Source organism: Dipodomys merriami, unplaced genomic scaffold (genome assembly GCF_024711535.1).
Source record: "Dipodomys merriami isolate MVZ:Mamm:240054 unplaced genomic scaffold, mDipMer1.0.p SCAF_50, whole genome shotgun sequence".
Classification (NCBI taxonomy): Eukaryota; Metazoa; Chordata; class Mammalia; order Rodentia; family Heteromyidae; genus Dipodomys; species Dipodomys merriami.
Window position 1 is genome coordinate 9089568 of NW_027206069.1, and position 19747 is coordinate 9109314.

The 19747-nt window shown below is 46.0% G+C and overlaps 1 protein-coding gene across 2 annotated transcripts in view; it reads right to left on the bottom strand.

Annotated features, from left to right (window-relative positions):
* Nucleotides 1–19747, bottom strand: part of LOC138810503 (sodium/potassium/calcium exchanger 4) — a 129399-nt gene that overhangs the window by 17410 nt on the left and 92242 nt on the right. For both annotated transcript variants that reach the window (XM_069997701.1, XM_069997700.1), the window contains exon 12: nt 19386–19593. In XM_069997701.1, coding sequence (XP_069853802.1) covers nt 19386–19593 — 208 coding nt within the window. The remainder of the gene's footprint in view (nt 1–19385; nt 19594–19747) is intronic.

Below are 19747 nucleotides of genomic sequence, written 5' to 3' on the forward strand. Positions count from 1 at the left end.
CAACAGTAATTTTTTGTACTTTTTTTTATTGTAAAAATGCTGTGCAGAGGGGTTACAGTTACATGAGCAAGGTAATGAGTACATTTCCTATTGAGCACTGTTGCCTCCAACAGTAATTTTTTAAGATTGCCTTAAAGCCAAGACAAGATGGCTTCATGATGGTTTCCATCAAATTCTTGAAGAACTAAATCTACCAAACAAACAAACAAAAAAAGTGATAATAAGAAACATGTTCCAATGAATTCTGTGAAGCCAGTATTACTCTGACATTAAAGCCCAAGAGATACATCAAGAGATAAGAAAACCAAACATCAACATTGTTTATATGCAGAGACTTAGAATCCTTACCATATTAGCAAACTGAATCTGGCAACATACCATGACCAAGTAAGACATCCTAGGAACACAAACTTGGTTCACCAGACGGCATTCAATCAATGAAACAGACTTTGTTAATAGAATAATGAACAAAGCAATTATCTCCAGAGAGGCAGAAAAAGCACTGGACAAAATCCAATATCCTTTTATGATTAAACAAAACAAAAATGGCTAGGATACCGATGGTGGCTGGTGTCTATAATTCTGGCCACTCAGGAGGCTGAGATCTGAGGCTTGCAGTTCAAAGTCAGTTTGAGCTGACAATAAAGAGTCTCTTCACTTAACCAGCAAAAAGCTTGGATTGAAGTTGTGGTGGCTCAAGTAGACCCCAGGGTATTGATTTCAAGCCCCAACACAAATACAAAGCAAAATATAACCACATATTCAACAAAGTAGGAACAGAAAGGAACTTCCTCTATCTGATAATGAATATTTACACAAAACAATCAAGCAGTGCTTGTGTTTAGTGGCAAAAGACTATCAGGAATTAGATGAGGATGGCTGCTCTTACCTTTTCTCTCTCTCTCTCTCTCTCTTTTTGGTCATGGGGCTTGAACTCTGGGCCTGGGCACTGTCCCACATCTCTTCAGCTCAAGGTTAGTGCTCTACTACATGAGCCACAGCGCCCTTCTGCTTTTTCTGTTTGTGTGGTGCTGAGAAACAGAATTCAGGACCTCATATATGTGAGGCAAGCACTCTACCACTGAGCCACCTTCCCAGCCCCCTGCTCTTGCCATTTTTATTCAGTGTTATAGTACAGAATTTAGTCAAGGAGATTAGGCAAGAAAAATAAACAAAAATCATTCAAGTCAAAAAGGAAGACATAAAACTACTCTTACTTGTAGATGACATGATCTTATATACAGAAAATTCTGAAGAACACACACACACACACACACACACACACACACACACACACACACACACACACACACACACACACACACACACACACACACACACACACACACACACACACACACACACCCTCCACACATTTAATAATAAAGTTCAGCTAGATTGGTCAATCCAAAATTAGAATAAAAAACAAAAATCAACTACATGAGTAATATCATAATAAAAACCCAACAACTACACTTACATTTATGTAAAAAAAAAGTATGCTTAAAACTAATAGGCCTACATAAATGGGAAGGCTTTCTATTTATGGATTGAAAGATTAAATATTAAGATGGCAATATTTCCCAAAGTGATTTACAGGTTCAAGGCAGTCCCTCTCAATAATCCAGCTGACTTTTCTGCTGAATTTGGAAAACTGATCAGAAAATTCATATGGAAATGCAAAGGACCCAGAAGAGTCAAAACAATCTTGGAAAAACAATTACAAAAAAGAGCAAAGTTAGTGAATTCATATACTCTGATTTCAAAATTGAGAACAAAGTTAGAATACCCAGTTATAGTATGCTATTGATATAAAGATGAAACAGAATTTAGAATCCTGAAATAAACCCACACTTTTAAGGTCAATTGATTATTTGAGAAGAGGGCCAAGACAGTTCACTAGAGAAAGAATGAGATTTTCAAGAAATGGTTCAGAGAAAGCTGGATACCCATATGCAAAAGGATGAAATGGGATCCCAGTCTCACACCATACATAAATATTAAATTAAAAATGATCAAAGAGTAACATAATAACCACAACTACAAAACTTTCAAGAGAAAACACGATGGGGCTGGGAAGGTGGCTCAGTGGTAGAGCACTTGCCTTGCATGCCTGAGGCCCTGGGTTCGATTCCTCAGCACCACATAAGCAAAAAAAAAGAAAAAAAGCCGGAAGTGGCACTGTGGCTCAAGTGGTAGAGTGCTAGCCTTGAGCTGAAGAGCTGAGGGACAGTGCCCAGGCCCAGAGTTCAGGCCCCATGACTGGACACCCCCCCCCAAAAAAAAAAAAAGAGAGAAAACATGAGCACAATTCTCTATGACCTTAGATCAGGGAATAGTTTCTCAAATGGCAGCAAAACACATGCAAAAAAATAACAAAAAATGAAAAATAAGAAGCCAAGAGCCAAAGGCTCACAGCTGTAATCCTAACTACGCTGGAGGCTGAGATCTGAGGATCACAGCTTAAAGCTGTAAGGTCTGAACAGAGACACCTCACTCCCTCTTGACTAAGTTTGCACCTAGTATCTGTTACCTAGGTAACTGGCAGACCTGGAAGCTGTCACCTTCCCCTCCTGCTAGGTCACATCCTGGGCCACCTCTGGTCACATGCCCCTCATCTGACCTTAGGAGGGTCCCAGAGCCTGAGGTGACATCCAGATCCAGTGTGGCCACACTTTCCCCCCACCTGGCTACACCTCTTCCTGTGCCTGGCCTAGATAAGTCCTGGCCCTGGAGTGGGTTGCCCCTCCCCACCTCCTTTCCTTTTCAGCCATGCTTCTCCACCATGCATGGTGGGGGCAGCAGTTCGGTAATAAACTTCTTTTCCTGCCTGAATAGTGCGTGGTGTTCTCTTCGTCGACTACCTAAGGAAACCTACCTATTTAATATACCTTACAAAAGCCAGCTTGGGCAGCAAAGTCAGTGAGGCTCTTATCTCCAATTAATTTCCAAAAAAACCAAACAAACAAACAAAAAAGCTGGAATTGAACCTGTGGCTCTATTGGTAGAATGTTAACATTGAGCCTAAGAGCTCAGGGACAGCACCTAGGCCCTGAGTTCATTCCCCAGGTCCAGTACAAAAACAACAACTAGATTTTGTTCAACTTTAAAGACCTCAGTGGCTTATGGATGTTAACAAAAAGTGAAAAGAGGGGGAAAAAAAGGCTGGCTAGAAGGCAAAATATTTGCAAGTCATATCTGATAAGGATTGAATGTCAAAGATACAGAAAAGTGATTGCAATTTGCTTCAGAATGAGAAGTGCTCAGTGTACCTTGTCCCCTAGGGAGAATTCTAGAAAACAACAACAACAAAATAAAACAAAAGGATGATTGTCTAAGAGTACTCTGAAATAACTTGTTTTTCTGTGTCATTGTGTATCTGTTGTTCTGTGTCTATAAAGATTCTCTGCAGCTGACTCTTGTTTTAGGCATCAAGATAAAACTGGAACAAAATGAGTCCTAAAAGAAGTGCAGTGGGCACAACTTAATCATCTCCTAAAATTCTGAGACATAACTAAGTAATGTACTTGTGAAGTTTTGCACTTTCTTAAGCTCCTTTTTATGTGTGCTTCAGTGTGGGTGTGTCTAATTTAAAGCTTTTCGTAAGTATGTATATGTATGTGAAAGTCATTAGTATAATCTTTTTTTTTTTTTTTTTTGGTGCTAGTCCTGGGGCTTGAACTCAGGGCCTGGCTGCTGTCCCTGAGTTTCTTTTGCTCAAAGCTAGCACTCTACGACTTGAGCCACAGTGCTACTTCTGACTTTTTCTGTTTATGTGGTACTGAGGAATCGAACCCAGGCTTCATGCATGCTAGGCGAGCACTCTACCATGAAGCCACTTTTCCAATCCTTAATATAGAGTTAATACCTCATCTCAACTGGGCAGGCATTCAGGATTTCCCACCTTATCACAGAAGGATTTTAGGGAGAGTAATCATAATCTACTTCAATCTATTTGATGTATAATTTAGATTCTTTTACAACATGTGTATCCATAACATGTGTTTTCATAAAAATTTTAAAACAGATTGCATTTCCCCCTGCATCTGCATTGGAATGTGAGACTTTTTAGAGGGTTTAATTCTACTGGAAAAAATGTACGATTTTGTCTGAATTAAAAAATATTTGTAAAAGTGATTTCAAAATGTAAATGACAAATGTAAAATAAAATTAACAAATAGGAAAATGATATAAGGAAGGCATAGACATATTTTTGAGCAGGAAGTTCAAGGGAGAAGAAAATGCTTTTCAGTGAGAGAGCTTATTTCAGAATATTGTTCCAAAATTGTGGGGGGAAGGGAATTCCAAAGGTGCAAAAAGTTGCAAAATAAAAGTGAGTAAATCTTTTTAAGAGATGGAGTAAATCATGAAAGATGGAGCTTATGAAAAATTTATGCTCATGATTAAATTGGTTATAATTTAAGGGCCATCAAATCATTTCCCGTGGTTAAAAATTAATGCACTGCAATAAAACTAAACTGTAAGAATATTGTTCTGCTCTTAGCAACATTTGAGTAAACAAACAAACCTAGCTTAAAGGAGATTTTGTTTTACCAAACTTTTGTTATCAAACTTTTGACTACTTAGGAAATGGAGGCTTAACTGAATCAGAGTAAACAGAAGTCATTTAAGTCTTTTAAGTGACTACCTTGTAACTATGGCAAACAGCTATCACTTTTTTGGGGGGGTGGGGGGTTCGGTCGTGGGTCCTGAACTCTGGGCCTGGGCGCTGTCTCTCAGATCTTCAGCTTAAGGCTAGCGCTCTACCACTTGAGCCAAAGCGCCACTTCCGTTTTTTTTTCTTTTTTGCTTATGTGGTGCTGAGGAATCGAACCCAGGGCCTCATGCATGCAAGGTAAGCGCTCTACCACCGGGCCACCTTCCCAGCCCGAAACAGCTATCATTTTAAGTGATTCTATTATATTTAATTCCCTTTATGTCTGTGAGAAGTAGAACTGTATGTGTGAGCTTTTGTGTGAATGTTGCAATGTTTACAGATTTTTAAATGTATGTTTTGCACATGTAAAAATGACCAAAATGCACTGCCTCTGAACCTTTAACACCTTTTTTTCTTAATTAAATAAGCATTATTATATATAGGAAGTATACCTATACATTAGGAAATGAGGCTGAGGAAGTGGCACTGTGATTCAAGCAGTAGAGCACTCGCCTTGAGCTGAAGAGATGAGAGACAGTGCCCAGGCCCAGAGTTCAAGCCCCACGACTGACAAAAAAAAAAAAAAAAAGTAAATAAAATAAAAAGAGCAAAGGAAACGAGGCTGAGATCATGGGCGCTGCTCCTATCTTGTAAGAGAAGCTTTGACTTTTGTCAGTGTTGCATACTTCTCCAAAGACAAAAATGAAATTACTAGGTGTATGTGACACCTGTGCAGGCTGAGCTGCGTGGCAGGCTCCTTCAGAGGGGAAATATATACACATTCCCCAAGGAGATAATCCTTATAAACACAAGCTTAGGAAAACACTTTACCTCTTCCAAATTAAAACTGTTAGGGATGGCAGCCTTTGCTAGGCTTGTGTCCATGTGTTCCTGATTTTCTAACAAGGCGAGCCTAAGGATGTTGTTGTGATGCTGTCAGTCATAATTAGTATCCTAAAATGCAGTGGAAATAGCTAGACTGGTTTTCAAATGTTTAGCTATGGCTATTCTAAGTGTTTCATTTTTGTCATCTATAGTTTGATCCTTCTCTAAAACACTTGCAATTGGGCTCATAGAGGATGACTTATTTTGCAAATAAGTTAGCTTTTTAAATATTTGGATATTTTTGTTTGTTTTTGTACTTTTCTCATATAACTTTGTCTGTTGGCTGCTTCCATTCTGCAGAAATACAACTTCTAAGAATAGCAACCAGAGCAGTGTTTTTGGGATGCTAGGAATCACCTACAGGACTGATAGGAATGAACTCCAAGGCTAGCACCAGTGGTTCACACCTGTAAACCTAGCTGCTCAGGAGGCTGAGATCTGAGGATTGCAGTTGGAGGTCAGCCTGGGTAGGTTGTCCAGGAGACTCTGATCTCTAATTAACCATTAAAAAGTTGAAAGTGGAGCTGTGGTTCAAGTAGTAGAGGGCTAGCCTTGAGTACAAAAGCTCAGGGATAGCACCCAAGCCTTGAATTCAAGCCCCACGACCAGAACAACAACAAAAAAAAGAAAAAGAAAAAGAAAAAAGAAAAGAAGAATGAACTACAGGTTGGGAATGTGGCTTAGTGGTAGAGTGCTTGAAGCCCAGGGTTTGATTTCTGAGTACCACATAAACAGAAAGAGCCAGCCTAAAGACCACTCCTTCTAAACCTCTTAGTTGCCTAAATCTGCCACAAGGGTCTTCCTGGCACTGAGTCCTACCTGATTTATTTGTCACCTCCCCTCTTACAGGGGACCAGACCAGACCATCTGTGAGAAAACTTACTGCTGTGGTGGTGAACTTTGACCATGAAAGCCAAACCACAAAGAGGCTAAGCAGGGAACTTGGGAGAAAACCGTTAAGACAAAAGGAAAAGTTGTCAAGATTCAAAGGGAGTCATGTGCCAATTCTTCCAGAAGGAGCGAGGCTGCGAAGCCTGGCAACTCTTACAAAGGCAAACTCCTATCTCTGGAGGAGGCCTTTTTTTTTTTTTTTTTTCCGGTCATGGGGGCTTGAACTCTGGGCCTGGGCACTGTCCCTGAACTCTTCAGCTCAAGGCAAGCGCTCTACCACTTGAGCCACAGCACCACTTCTGTTTTTCTGGAGGTTAATTGAAGGTAAGAGTCTCACAGACCTTCTGCCCAGGCTGGCTTTGAACTATGATCCTTAGATCTCAGCCTCCTGAGTAGCTAGGTTTACAGGTGGGAGTCACTGGTGCTCAATAGGTAAAGGCCTTATCTTTAAGTAGAGACAAGAAGGACTATTTCCACTGGACCCCAAACAAATCCTTTTATGGAGCTGTTCAAGAAATAGGGTATCCTCACACTATTTATTTAATTGGATGTCTCTTGTATTCTGCTTTAGAATAGCATTTCTACTTTCACAGTGGGTTCTTCTGACTTACATTCTCTTAACTATTAGAACACGTCTCTCCTTGTGTGCTAGTTTTTCACTAGCCAGGAAACTGTAGCTAAGTTGGCCAACACCAACACTGAGGAATGTTCCCACATAACAGGGAACTGGGACTCGTCCTACTGCTGTTTCAAAAAAGCAGAATGCCTTACTTGGACCCAGGAATGAAGAAAAAGCAGGAGGAAGAGCCTCAGGACAAACCACTAGGAAAATGGAGTTTTGATCAGACTGCTCCTTTCCTCTTTGACGTAATTATATATTGGTGATGCATTTCACAGCTTTGAGAATAAAGTAAGAAAATACTGAATTATACTATCCATAAGGGTGAACTTTATGGCAGATGAATTATATCTGTTTTTTTTAATATGAAAAAAATAGATCGGAACTAGTTGCTTTAACTTCATACCTGTGTGTTTTTTATCTTCCTAAATAATGAAAAGTATGTTTCCCAAGAGGTAGCCAGCATGGTTATAATAATGGGTGGGGTGAATAAGCTTTGTTCCAAACCAGCAAGTTGACCTGCGTGTCCACCCAGATGCTGCACCTAGGAAACCACCTGTCAACCAGATGTTAACATGAACCTCTTCTATGTACCTGCTTGACCCCACAGGATGGGCAGAAATGCTTCCTGCTCAATTGGTTGGTCCCAAATTCCAGGCTCTGCTCTTGTCAAGCCCCTTCCTGCCTCATTTGAGTGGGGAAGGGAGGGTGTGGTCTCCATAGCCTTCACCTTCAACTCTCTGAAAGGAGGAATTCCCTTTGGGGAATTGTGTTCCTGCATACATTGATGGTAGGAGCCTGTTTACAGATAGTTACAAATGTCACCAATGGGTGTCTTATTTTACAGACACAGGTCTTGTACTAGGTACTTGTCTTTTGGCCTGGTAGGGGTTTTGCATCTGGCTCAACTATCCATCTCCACCTTGGCCCTGCTCAGGTGATCAACATCATGACCCGCCATGGTTTCCAAAGAAACAAGGTTCAATGCTCACTGCTGGAGAAGCTCCACAGAGGGCCTGGAAACCAAGTTAGTGGAGGGAAAGCATCATTTTCTTAGAAAGAAATAGAAAATGTTGGAATTGCATATAATAAATGTTAACTATTAGTCAATAAAACACATTTGGTGTGTGTGTGTGTGGGGGGGGTACTGGCTTAAACTAGGGCCTCAGGCTTTTGTTTAGTTTTTTTTTCACTCAATGCTGGTATTTTCCACTGAGCCATACCTCCACTTCTGGCTTCTTGCTGGTTATCTGGAGATGAGCATCTCAAGGACTTTCCTGCCTTGGGTAGCTTCGAACCATGATCTTCAAATCTCACCCTCTTGAGTAACTAGCCTTACACACATGAGCATCTGACACCCGGCTTAGTGAGAGTTTTAATGGCAGAAGGTTAGTACCTTGTGGACTGGGACCAGTGGATTCTTCCAGAGCTATGGAAGAGAGCAGAACCTTCAGCCCAGCCCCTGCCTGGCCAGCTGCAGAACTCAACACTAATTAAGTGCATGGGGAGGGGCGGGGCTACAAGCCCCCAGAATGTGAGGACAAGATCAGGAAGAGATCATCTTGAAATGGAAACACATGTAAAATAAGCACACGTATTAGAGATGATGGCATTTGAGAGCTTATTCCCAACAAAGCATTCCTACACTATCATGGGGATGAAGTCAGACATTTCCTGAACTGCTGCCAAGGGATCGACCATCAGCAGGAAACATTACTGAATTGGAAAACAGAGAAAACGAGTTGCGCTTGACAGAGGAAAGGAGTTACGGAGAGGCTGGAAGACACTGTCCCGGCCCTTCCTGGGGCTGGCTGCAGAGCGAGGTGCAGGATTTAGACTGGACGTGAATTCCTGGATGGCGTTGGCAGGGCTCACCCTGCTCTGTGGATCGAGGAATATCTTCTCACAGCCACATCTGCATCTGCCTGTGGAAGGCCTCGGAGAATTCTAACACACTGAGTTCACTAAAGTCTGTTCCAGAGGCTGGAGTCAATTGCATTGTGTAGTTAGGATTGTAAAATTGGGGGTATGTGGGTAGAGGAAGTGGTCAGAGGGTCAAGAGATGAAGGAAGGGACAGAGATGAGATGGGGTCTTGGTTACAGTTGGCCCCAATGCACATATAGAGTGCTTTTAAGAAATACTTCTGGGCCTGGGAAGGTGGCTCAGTGGTAGAGTGCTTGCCTTGCATGCATGAGGCCCTGGGTTCAATTCCTCAGCACCACATAAGCAAAAAAGAAAAAAAGCCAGAAGTGACGCTGTGGCTCGTAGAGCGCTAGCCTTGAGCTGAAGAGCTGAGGGACAGCGCCCAGGTCCAGAGTTCAGGCCCCACAACCGAAGGAAAAAAGAAAAAAAAAAAGAAATACTTCTGGCTAAGTATGCTGGCTCAGCCTATAAGCCTAGATATTTGGTAAGTGGAGATCAGAGGATTGTGATTGGAAGCCAGCCCAGGCATAAAAGTTCAGAAGATTTCATCTCCACCCATGGCTGAGCTACCAGGGAAGTACAGTAAAAGGAACACAGCCCAGGCAGCCAGAGCCAAAGCAAGATCCTACTTGGAAAACAACCAGCATAAAATGGGGATGGAGGTGTGGTTCAAGTGGCAGAATGCCTGCCTAGCAATCACAAAGCTCGGAGTCCAATCTCTAGTATCAGCACACACAGATACATATGCATACACACACAAACACTTCTGTAATTTTTTTTCCTGTTTAAGCCAAATCTGGTTGCTGCTAAGTTCTTACTTGTAACCAAACAGTGCCAAGCAAAAGAGTTATGAAGACAGAGAAAGCTAAGAGTAAGAGTGTGCGTGCATGCATGTGTATGTGTGCTTTCCATCTGCCAACTTTACCCAGAGCATCTCACTTTGTTTGTTTGAGTAGTCACCATGCAACCTCCAGCCCCAGGATTTGCTCTCCTGAGCAGACCTTACCGCAAAGCTGGATTTTGGCCTCCTCATCCAAAAAAGGAGAGATGGAGTCTACCGTTAGATGTTCTCAAAACTAGCTGGACCTCACATGCACCAGGGGCTCCGAACACACAGATTTCTGAGTCCTGCTAAAATTCTAGACTCTGCTTTCACGCCACCAAGGGGAGCTCAGGGTTTGAGGTTGTTTTCAAATGCATCTATCTTGCCAAACCCACTTCTAATGTGTCTTAATCAGGCCTGGGAAGAAACCCAGACCCAGAAGTGACCATCATGGAGGAAGCTATGTTTATGTTCCAGATATCTGGGGTCATAGCACCCCATATAGACACAAGGGGATTTCAGGGGCTGATCAGAAGGCAGAAGGCTGGGAAGTATCAGAGCCTTGACTGTGGATTCAGGAGGCAAAGCAGAGAACAGAATCAGCCTAAAAAGGGGGTATTTCAAGCTGGGCTCCGGTGGCTTATACCTGTCATCCTAGCTTCTCAGGAGGTTGGTATCTGAGGATCATGGTTTGAAGCCAGCCAGAGTAGGAAAGTGCATGCGACTCAAATCTCCAATGAGCCACCAGAAAAGCAGAAGTGATGTTGTGGCTCAAGTGGCAGAATGCTAGCCTTGAGCAAGAGCTCAGGGACAGTGTCCAGGCCCTGAGTTCGTGCCCCATGACCACCACCACCACCACCACCAACAGCAAAAAGTGAGTATTTCAGTGAGCTCCAGGCCATTAGGTGCTATTTTTCTTAGACAATAAGTCTGCCTCTAAAACCTTAGCTTCTCAGGCTTCCTGGTTGGCAGGTCGGCCATGGACAGATGGAAGTAGAGGGAGTGTGTCTCCTTCTCTGTCCCTCCTTGCAGGAATAGGGACACCAGAGCTGAAGCCACACCACAACCTTGAAGATGAGCCCCGGAAATGTCACGTCGAGGAGAGCTGGGAACCTCAAGACTTTTTGTGAAGCTTAAAATACCTGAACTAGGGAATTCTCTAATCTTAGATGCCCAAGCTAGTTCAAATAGGATATTGAAGGACATGGGCAAACCAGTTCAGCCAGCTTTCCCCTCCACAGCCCCCCTCCCCCTGCCCAGTCAGCTGCCACCCAGGACAGGGCCTTGGGTCCTGCCACGTCTCAGACCACCACCCAGGAGAGGGTATGGCCTGTTTCAAACAAACCAATCATAGTCTGGCAATGCCTGAAGGGAGGAAAGAAATGGGGAGGAGAGAGACAACATAAAACTCTTCTGAGGGGCTGGGAAGGTAGCTCAGTGGTAGAGTGCTTGCCCTTGCATGCATGAGGCCCTGGGTTCGATTCCTCAGCACCACATAAGCAGAAAAAGCTGGAAGTGGTGCTGTGGCTCAAGTGGTAGAGCACTAGCCTTGAGCTGAAGAGCTGAGGGACAGTGCCCAGGCCCAGAGTTCAGGTACCATGACTGGCAAAAAAAAAAAAAAAAAAACTCTTCTGAGTGGTCTTTACTTCACTAAACTCTTTAAAACTCTGTTATTCTTTCCTGGTATTATTTTGGTACTACTGGAGAACAAGAACTCACCATGCTTGTCTCGTGTCTTGTGCATCAACATGATAAAGTTGCAGAGGTCCTGGAAGTAATGGGATGCTGTCCTGCCCAGGGGCCAGGCACCCCAAGACACCTCTCCCAGCCCCCCTCCAGCACCTCTGTGTGACAGCACAGACTCCAGCAGGCGGGAGACAGACTGCCAATGCTTCTTTGCCAAGCACTCAGATTTCTCTCATGGAGTAAAACATTACAATGACAAAAGTCTTCAAGACAAACTAAGGAAACAGATGGTTCACCACGCCGGAGGGGAAAGAACAGATGTAATTGCGGATAAAATCTCAGATTCATTTGGATGGTTAGCTAATTAGACACTCCAAGGAACAGGCTGGTGAACTTGTGGTATTGGGGATGTTAGCATCATTGGCTGAGCCCTGGAGCTGAAAGCATTCACTCTACCTAAAGAACGAAGCTCACAGCCCTGTGCTTCTCAAGCTTTGTGTAAATCAGGATGCCCTAGAGCTGAGGATCTGGAAGATCTGGACTGGGGATCAGAAGACCTTCCCAGTCTTAAAAGAGAAGGAAGGTCTTGCTTTGTAGCCCAGCCTGATTTCAAAGTCCTGAGCTCCCATCACCCCATCCTCTAGGAGTAGCTGAGACTACAGGCATTGGCCACTGACCAGCTCAAGAATTTAAATCTCTAACAAGTTCCCAAGGACTTCTCAGGCTAGTCGCCAGACTAAACTCTGAGAACCACAGCTCTAGAGGAACTCCATGTGAAAATAACCAAGATATAATGACCAAATCACAGAACCCACCCATAGACAGTAAACAATTAGGTAGCTTTGAGTGCATTCAAAAGCTGTAAGTATCACAACTGGAACCTTCAATAGAAACCTAACACTTGGCTGCCATTCTGTTTTCCTTCTGTCTACAGATTTGACTCTCCTGGGCATTCTATGGGAACAGAATGGTAACACGTGACTAGGTGTCTGGCTTCTTTCATTTAGTAGGATGTTCCCAAAGTGCACCCAGGTTGTAGTTGTACTATATTCCCCCTTTTCTTCCTTTGGTCAGTCATGGGATTTGAACTCATGACCTGGACACTGTCCCTGAGCTCTTCAGCTCAAGGCTAGCACTCTACTACTTTGAGCCACAGCACCACTTCCAGTTTTCTGGTGGTTAATTGGAGATGAGTCTCATGGACTTTCCTGCCCAGGTTGGCTTTGAACCTTGGTCCTCAGGTCTCAGCCTCCTAAACAGCTAGGATTACAGGCATGATCCACCAGTGCCCAGCTTTCTTCCTTCCCTCCTACCCACTCTGGATAAAAAGTCTTCCATCCTATGGCTATACTTTATTTCTTTTTTTCAGTGCTGGGGATGGAACCCAGGGCCTTGGACATACCATGCAAGCACTCTACCACTGGCATCATATCCTACCCCTGAATATAATATTTTGTTTATCCATCCATCGCTTAATGGATAAGTTGTTCCAGCGTTTTGGCTATTATGAATAGCACTATGAAATTTGAATATAAGTGTTAGTATGGGTATATGATTTCATTTCTCTTGGGGACTTAATGGGGAATAGAATTGTTGAGTCACCTGGTAACTGTTTAACTCTGAGGGCTGTTTTCCAAAGTGGCCACAGCTCCATTCCCAGCTTTTTGTTTTACTGAGATAAGACTCTCATGGACTTTCCTTCCTTGGCTGAGATTCTCTGATCTCAGCCTCATGAGTAGCTAGAAATAGGAGTGTGAGCCACCAGTGCCTGGCTATTTATTAGTTTTTATTGGTGTGTGTGTGTGTGTGTGTGTGTGTGTGTTTAAGATCACATCATCAGTAAATGCAGGACATTTTATCTTTCTCTTTCCAATCATGCCTTTTTTTTTTTTTTTTTTAATTTGCTTTAGTCAGAGCCTGCAGCACAATGCTGGATCGAGTGGTGTGAACATCTTTTACCTTGTTTCTGATCTCAGGGGAAAACTTGCAGTCTTTAGTTACTAAGCATGATACTAGTGGTAGGTTTTTCACTGACTCCAGGATGCTGCTAGGCTGGTGGCTCTCAGCCAGCCCCAACTGCAGCTGATGACTGGCTAAACAAAGTATGGAGTATATGGACGCAACGGAGTATTATTCAGCCATAAAGAAGAATAAAATTATGTTATTTGCAAGAAAATAAATGGAACTAGAAATAATTATGTGAGTAAAGTAAGCCAGACTGAGAAGGACAAATATCATGCATTCTCTGTCACATGTAGAATCTACTTAAAAATCAAGGACAGGAATATATTCAGGGTCAGTACCGGTATGGGGGAGGAAAGGTACAAGAGGAGAGAATATGGAGGGCGCAGGATGAACATAGCTAAAGTATTGTGTGTCTACACAGACACAGACACACACACACACACACACACACACACACACACATATACACATGTATGAAAATAGAACAGTTCAAAGTATCCAAAACCTATTAGAGTTGTTTTAATATGCAGAAGGGAAATAAGAGGAGCTATTCAGAAGGAAGGAATTTGATCAAAGCACATTATACACATACATGAGAATATGATAGGGAAAGCCTTTTGTATAACTAATCTACACTAATAAAAATGTTGAAGGCAAGCAAGCAAGCAAGCATTCTGTTGTGCTCTGTGCCTGGCGTACATCAGGTCCCCAGTTGCTGTTGGCGGATGTAATAGTGGGCAGGAAGGCCAGCTTCCTGGTCAGCACAATGCAGTTTCCTTACTGTGGGGGAGAAAAGAGCCAGGGTGTGGCCTCGGGGGACATATAGAGCCCCTCTTCCTGCAGACTTCCAGCCAGCCACCGTGGTACCAGGACTTTTCCCAGCAGGCTGGGGTTCAGGGCCACCTGTGACCACTTCCGGGCAGAGTTGGGCTGAGATTGTGGTGATGGGAGACAAAGCTCCTTCTTTTTCCTGGGAAGCACAATTCCCAGGCTCTGAGCACCCCAGCCTCAGGTTAGGAGCCCCAAACTTGGGGAAGAGTGGGAGTTCCTGGCTCTGCCTCAGAGAGGATGCGCAGCGGGAGCCCCTGCCTCCTCCTCTTCCTCCCGCGGGGCAGGAGGCCATGTGCCAGGCCCATGGCACAGTCGTCTGCTTGCCTTTGTCCTGTGAGCCATGAAGCTCTTAGGGGCCAGGGACCATGGCTGCCCTTCTCTTTTCTGGATCCCTAGAGCCAGGACAAACCCTGGCTTCCAGATATTTACTGACTTAGAGGTCCTTTGCCTGCTAAGTACCTGCAGCCCAGTGCTTGGCACACTGTACATACCTAGTTCAGGCTAGCTCCTTCTTTTTTTGTTGTTATTGTTGGTCATGGGGCTTGAACTCTGGGCACTGTCCCTGAGCTCTTGAGCCACAGTATCACTTCTGGTTTTCTGATGGTTAATTGGAGATAAGAGTCTCACAGACTTTCCTAGCCCTGGTTAGCTTTGAACCACGATGATTCTCAGATCTCAGCCTCCTGAGTAGCTAGGATTACAAGCCTGAGCCACGGGCACCCAGCTGGCTCCTTTTGTTTTTTTCTTCTTTTTTTGGTTGGTCGTGGGGGCCTGAACTCTGGGCCTGGGCGCTGTCCCTCAGCTCTTCAGCTCAAGGCTAGCATTCTACTACTTGAGCCACAACACCACTTCCGGCTTTTTCTGCTTATGTGGTGCTGAGGAATCGAACCCAGGGCCTCATGCATACAAGGCAAACACTCTACCACTGAGCCACCTTCCCAGCCCCTGGCTCCCTCTTTTTGACTGTTGGAATGACCAACAGTCCCAGGATTCCAGAAATGCTCGCTCCTTTCTAGATCATCGCTTGTGATCCAAGCAGGAGCCCAGGACAGCCACACACTAAGACACACCTTAGTCCACAGGAACATTCATTGAGCACCTACTGTATACAAGGCACAGAGACCTTGACCGTGTTATCAAAGTTACTATTTAGACTAACCCCAGAAGGCCGGAGTCAGCACCCCTATTACAAGGATGTGGATGAGGAACTAAGGGGGTGTGTGGGGGCAGGGGCTAGACAGCAGCTAGCCCTGGATCACGGTGATAGTGATAGAACCAAGTTTTATATCTAGGACTTCTGGACTTCAGTGCTACCTTCTCCCTACCACACAGAAGAGCCACCATTGGTCTGACTTCCTGGCTCTGTGCTGACACCTATCTGGTCTAGGGGTCAGCTTCTTTCCTTTCTCCTGACTTCTGCCCTTGTCCTTCCAGGAGACTGATGGACAGAAGAACAGCTCATGCAGGCCTCCAGAGCAGCCCAGAGCCGCCCTTGGACCCCAGGCCAGAACTAGAAGGGAGCTGAGAGGAGGTGAGGTCAGCCCAGCCCAGCCCAGCCCATGGGCCCGGTTCCGGTTGTTCTGTGCATGGGGATGGGAAGGAAGACTAGGGAGGCACTGGTGGTTTCCAAGGGCAACCCTGAAACATCAGTGGGATACAGAGCGGGTTTTCCCTGGACACAGGAAGCCGAGCTTGCTCTGGAGGAAGGGAGGCAGCCTTGAGAGGAAGCAGAGGAAAACCTTCGCTCTTGACTCAACTGGGGCGTGGCCCAGGGGGATCAGGCTGGAGGCAAGTGGACAGGCTATAGTAGGAAGGCTAGCTTCAAAGGGTCAAGCTCCCAGGGTGGAGGCCATTTGCACAAGAAGGCCAGGAGCCCTGGGGTCTCCAGTCCCGGTATCACACATGCAAGTGACTCACTAAGACACTCCTTCCCTACCCCCGACTAGCCATGTCTCTGAGGAACACCAGATCCCTGGACAAGGACCTGGGTCTGGGTCCTGAGGCCTCTCATCCACGCTTGCCTCTCACTAGAAATCAACCCTGCCTGCCCTGCCCTGATTTTCCTGCAGCCCCTGCATGTTGATAGCGATGGTTCAGGAATGAGTTAGAGCAGCACATGGAGGGTCTCTGGGGCCCCCATCAGGCCTGTAAAATGGGGTCACCCACACCCACCTCCTAGAGCCAGAGAAGGCACACACACAGATCCCCAAGTGGCATCCCATTCCTTCTGCTCCATCTGTGGCTCTGAGGCCCTTTCCTCTGCCCCAGGTAGACCCAAAGAGAACCTGGGCTGGTGATGGGACGAGTTGGGGTTGTAGAGGGCATCCAAGGTCAAACCCAAGGATTGCCTTTCAGACCTCTTAGGACTGTGGGCTCTGGAGCTGCTCCCTGGGTCAACACACTGCTTTCCCAGGATCCTGGCCTGTAGAAAGCTCCCATTGCCCGAGTAACCAAACAACCTATCTCAATACAGTTTGGAGGAGACCCGTGATGCTTAGGGTCCTGCACCGCCCAAGGCCAACTCCCAGACAAGGGAATAGCTTTAACTGGCTGGCAGAATGAGCGCTGAGTCCTGGCAGACACCACGATCCTGGGCCTTCGGGTGGGCCATGGGAGGACTGGGGAGGCTGATCCTCAGGCCCAGCTCCCCTGAGACCTGGGTCAGGGGACAAATTTAATTTTCTGGGTGTGCTCTGGATGGGATAAAGGCTGGGAGATGCTGACTAGGTACTAGAATTCCTAACCAGCCAGGGAGCTGGGGAAACAAAGCTTCTTGCCCCAGGTCTAAGAATGTCCAGGTTCAGAGGGAGGCCATGAATTTTGGGACGAGCCCCCATGCCATGTGCGTTTGTAGGGGGGAGGGGGGATAATGGCTCTGAAGCACATGCCCCTGAGATGCTCCAACCCACAAACCCCAGGGAAGCCTGGGGACCCCCCTCCCTCAAGAGAGCTGCATCTGGAGACACAGCAGCAGTACCCAGGCTATAGGTCCGTGCCTTGGACTTGGAGGCCAGAAAATTAGTGCCAAGATAGGGCAAAGGTCGGCCAGCTTATGTCATTCCAGGGCCCCTGACCAAGTCAGCTACTTGCTTGGTCTGATATTAAACCTAGATTGTTTTTTTCTCCCCCAGAGAAATAGCAAGTTCTAGGTTTGAAAGTTCTGAAGTTCTGGAATTCCACTGCCTCTCAGGATGGCAGACCCCAGGAAAGGACTCCTAAGACAGGAGCTCAGGGGCGTAGGCATCCCACCTGAGATAGCAGAGTCCTCATGGAAGGTTGATGTAAACCCAGGGCAGGCTAGGGGGGCCCTGGGGCCCTCTTAGATGTGAACTCCTGAGCTCATCCAGGTAGCAGATTACGGGGCTGGGAAGGTGGCTCAGTGGTAGAGTGCTTGCCTTGCATGCCTGAGGCCCTGGGTTCGATTCCTCAGCACCACATAAGCAAAAAGAAAAAAGCCGGAAGTGGCACTGTGGCTCAAGTGGTAGAGCGCTAGCCTTGAGCTGAAGAGCTGAGGGACAGCGCCCAGGCCCAGAGTTCAGGCCCCACAACCGGACCCCCCCCCCCTCAAAAAAAAAAGAACCAGGTAGCAGATTTCTACTAAGCACCTACTCTGTGCAGGAATGCACTGTGGATAGACAGATGCCTGTCTGTGAAGATGACTTGGTTTTTGTGTGCCCGTTCTGGGGCTTGAATTCAGGGACTGGGCACTGGTAAACTAGTGCTCTACCTTCAGCCTTGAGCCACAGTGCTATTTCCAGACCTAAGGTGGTCTGGGAAAACACACTGCTGTGATGACACTTCCACAGAGACCTTGACAAGGCAAGGGAGCAAGTCACGTGGATAGTGGGGTAAAGCACATTCCAGCGAAGGGCAGCGCCAAGGTCCTAAGCTAGGAGCGTACCTGATTTCCTCTACGAATAGGGGAAGGAAGCAAGTGTGACTACGGCAGAGGGTCAAAGAGCGATAAGAATGAGAGAAGCCAGGTGCCAGAGGTTCATGCCTGAAATCCTAGCTACTCCAGCAGTCTGAGATCTGAGGACTGAGGTTCAAAGCCAGCCTGGGCAGGAAAGTCTGTGAGACTCTACAATTAAATACCAAAAAGAAGCTGTAAGTGGAGTTGTGGTTCAAGTGGCAGAGTGCTAGCCTTGAGCAAAAGAAGCTCAGGACAGTGCGCAGGGCCTGAGTTCAAGCCCAGGACTGGCACCAAACAACAACAACAACAACAAAAAATGAGAGACAAGGATGCAGCAGTAGATGACACTGGACCTACAGGCCAGATTCCATGTGAGAGAGGAGGACATCAGAGGGCTTAGGGCAGAGTTGTGGTCTGATCTGGCTCTGTGTGTGTGTGTGTGTGTGTGTGTGTGTGTGTGTGTGTGTGTCGGTTGTGGGGCTTGAACTCTGAACTCAGAGGGCTTAGGGCAGAGTTGTGGTCTGATCTGGCTGTGTGTGTGTGTGTGTGTGTGTGTGTGTGTGTGTGTGTGTGTGCGCGCGCGCGCGTGTGCGTGTGTCAGTTGTGGGGCTTGAACTGGTCTGATCTGGCTGTGTGTGTGTGTGTGTATGTGTGTGTGTGTGTGTGTGTGTGTGTGTGTGTGTGTGTGTGTGTGTGTGTCGGTTGTGGGGCTTGAACTCTGGGCCTGAGCGCTGTCCCTGAGCTCTTCAGCTCAAGGCAAGCACATGATCTTATTTATACAGTTTATACAGATGTTTAAACTATATTTGTATAGGATTCACCATAGCTCTAGAATATTCCATCCTAGCAATTAAGCAATGCTTGGCCTGCCTAGAGGAGCAACGGTGAGGAGTCTGACATGTCTGTACATATGCATCACAGGTTGCTTTTCTGCATTGCAAAGGAAACATCAACTGCCCTGCATATCAACTTTCCTCTCTGCCTTCAGAGTCTAGTCACATCCAGCAGTGCCTGCATCCCGGACAGCGCTTACCCATCACACCAATGATGTGTTTATCAGCAGCAGCACCTAGATGATGGAGTGTCAATCATTCACACCACGGCTCCACCACTCTGTCTTTGGAGACCTGGGCTTGGTCTAGATAGAGCTCATGGAAGCCTGGCTTAAGAGCCAGCGTCCCCTAAACTTACCAGGCAGGGAGAAGGGGGACAGGAAGACGGTCTCTATGGGCTCGGGCTCTGGGGGAGGAGGTGGCTGTGGGGGCGGCTGCTGGCCCTGGTCCTGCTGAGCATCCTCTGGGTTTTCCACAGGGACGTTTCCGTTCTCGATGTTCTCAGGTCTCCCGTTCTGAAGCGGCTTGCTGCTCACTCCGTTGGCAGCATTGATCAATCTCTGGCGCTGTGGGAACCCCCCGGACCAGAAAGACAGCAAGGCAGGTGAGAAAGGGTAGCTAGACTTCACCCAGCCCTCTCAGCTTTCTAGAACAACGACCCTTTGTTGCTTCTCATCTTTGCCAACTCTTAGTATTGTCAGACCTTTTCATTTTCGCCAT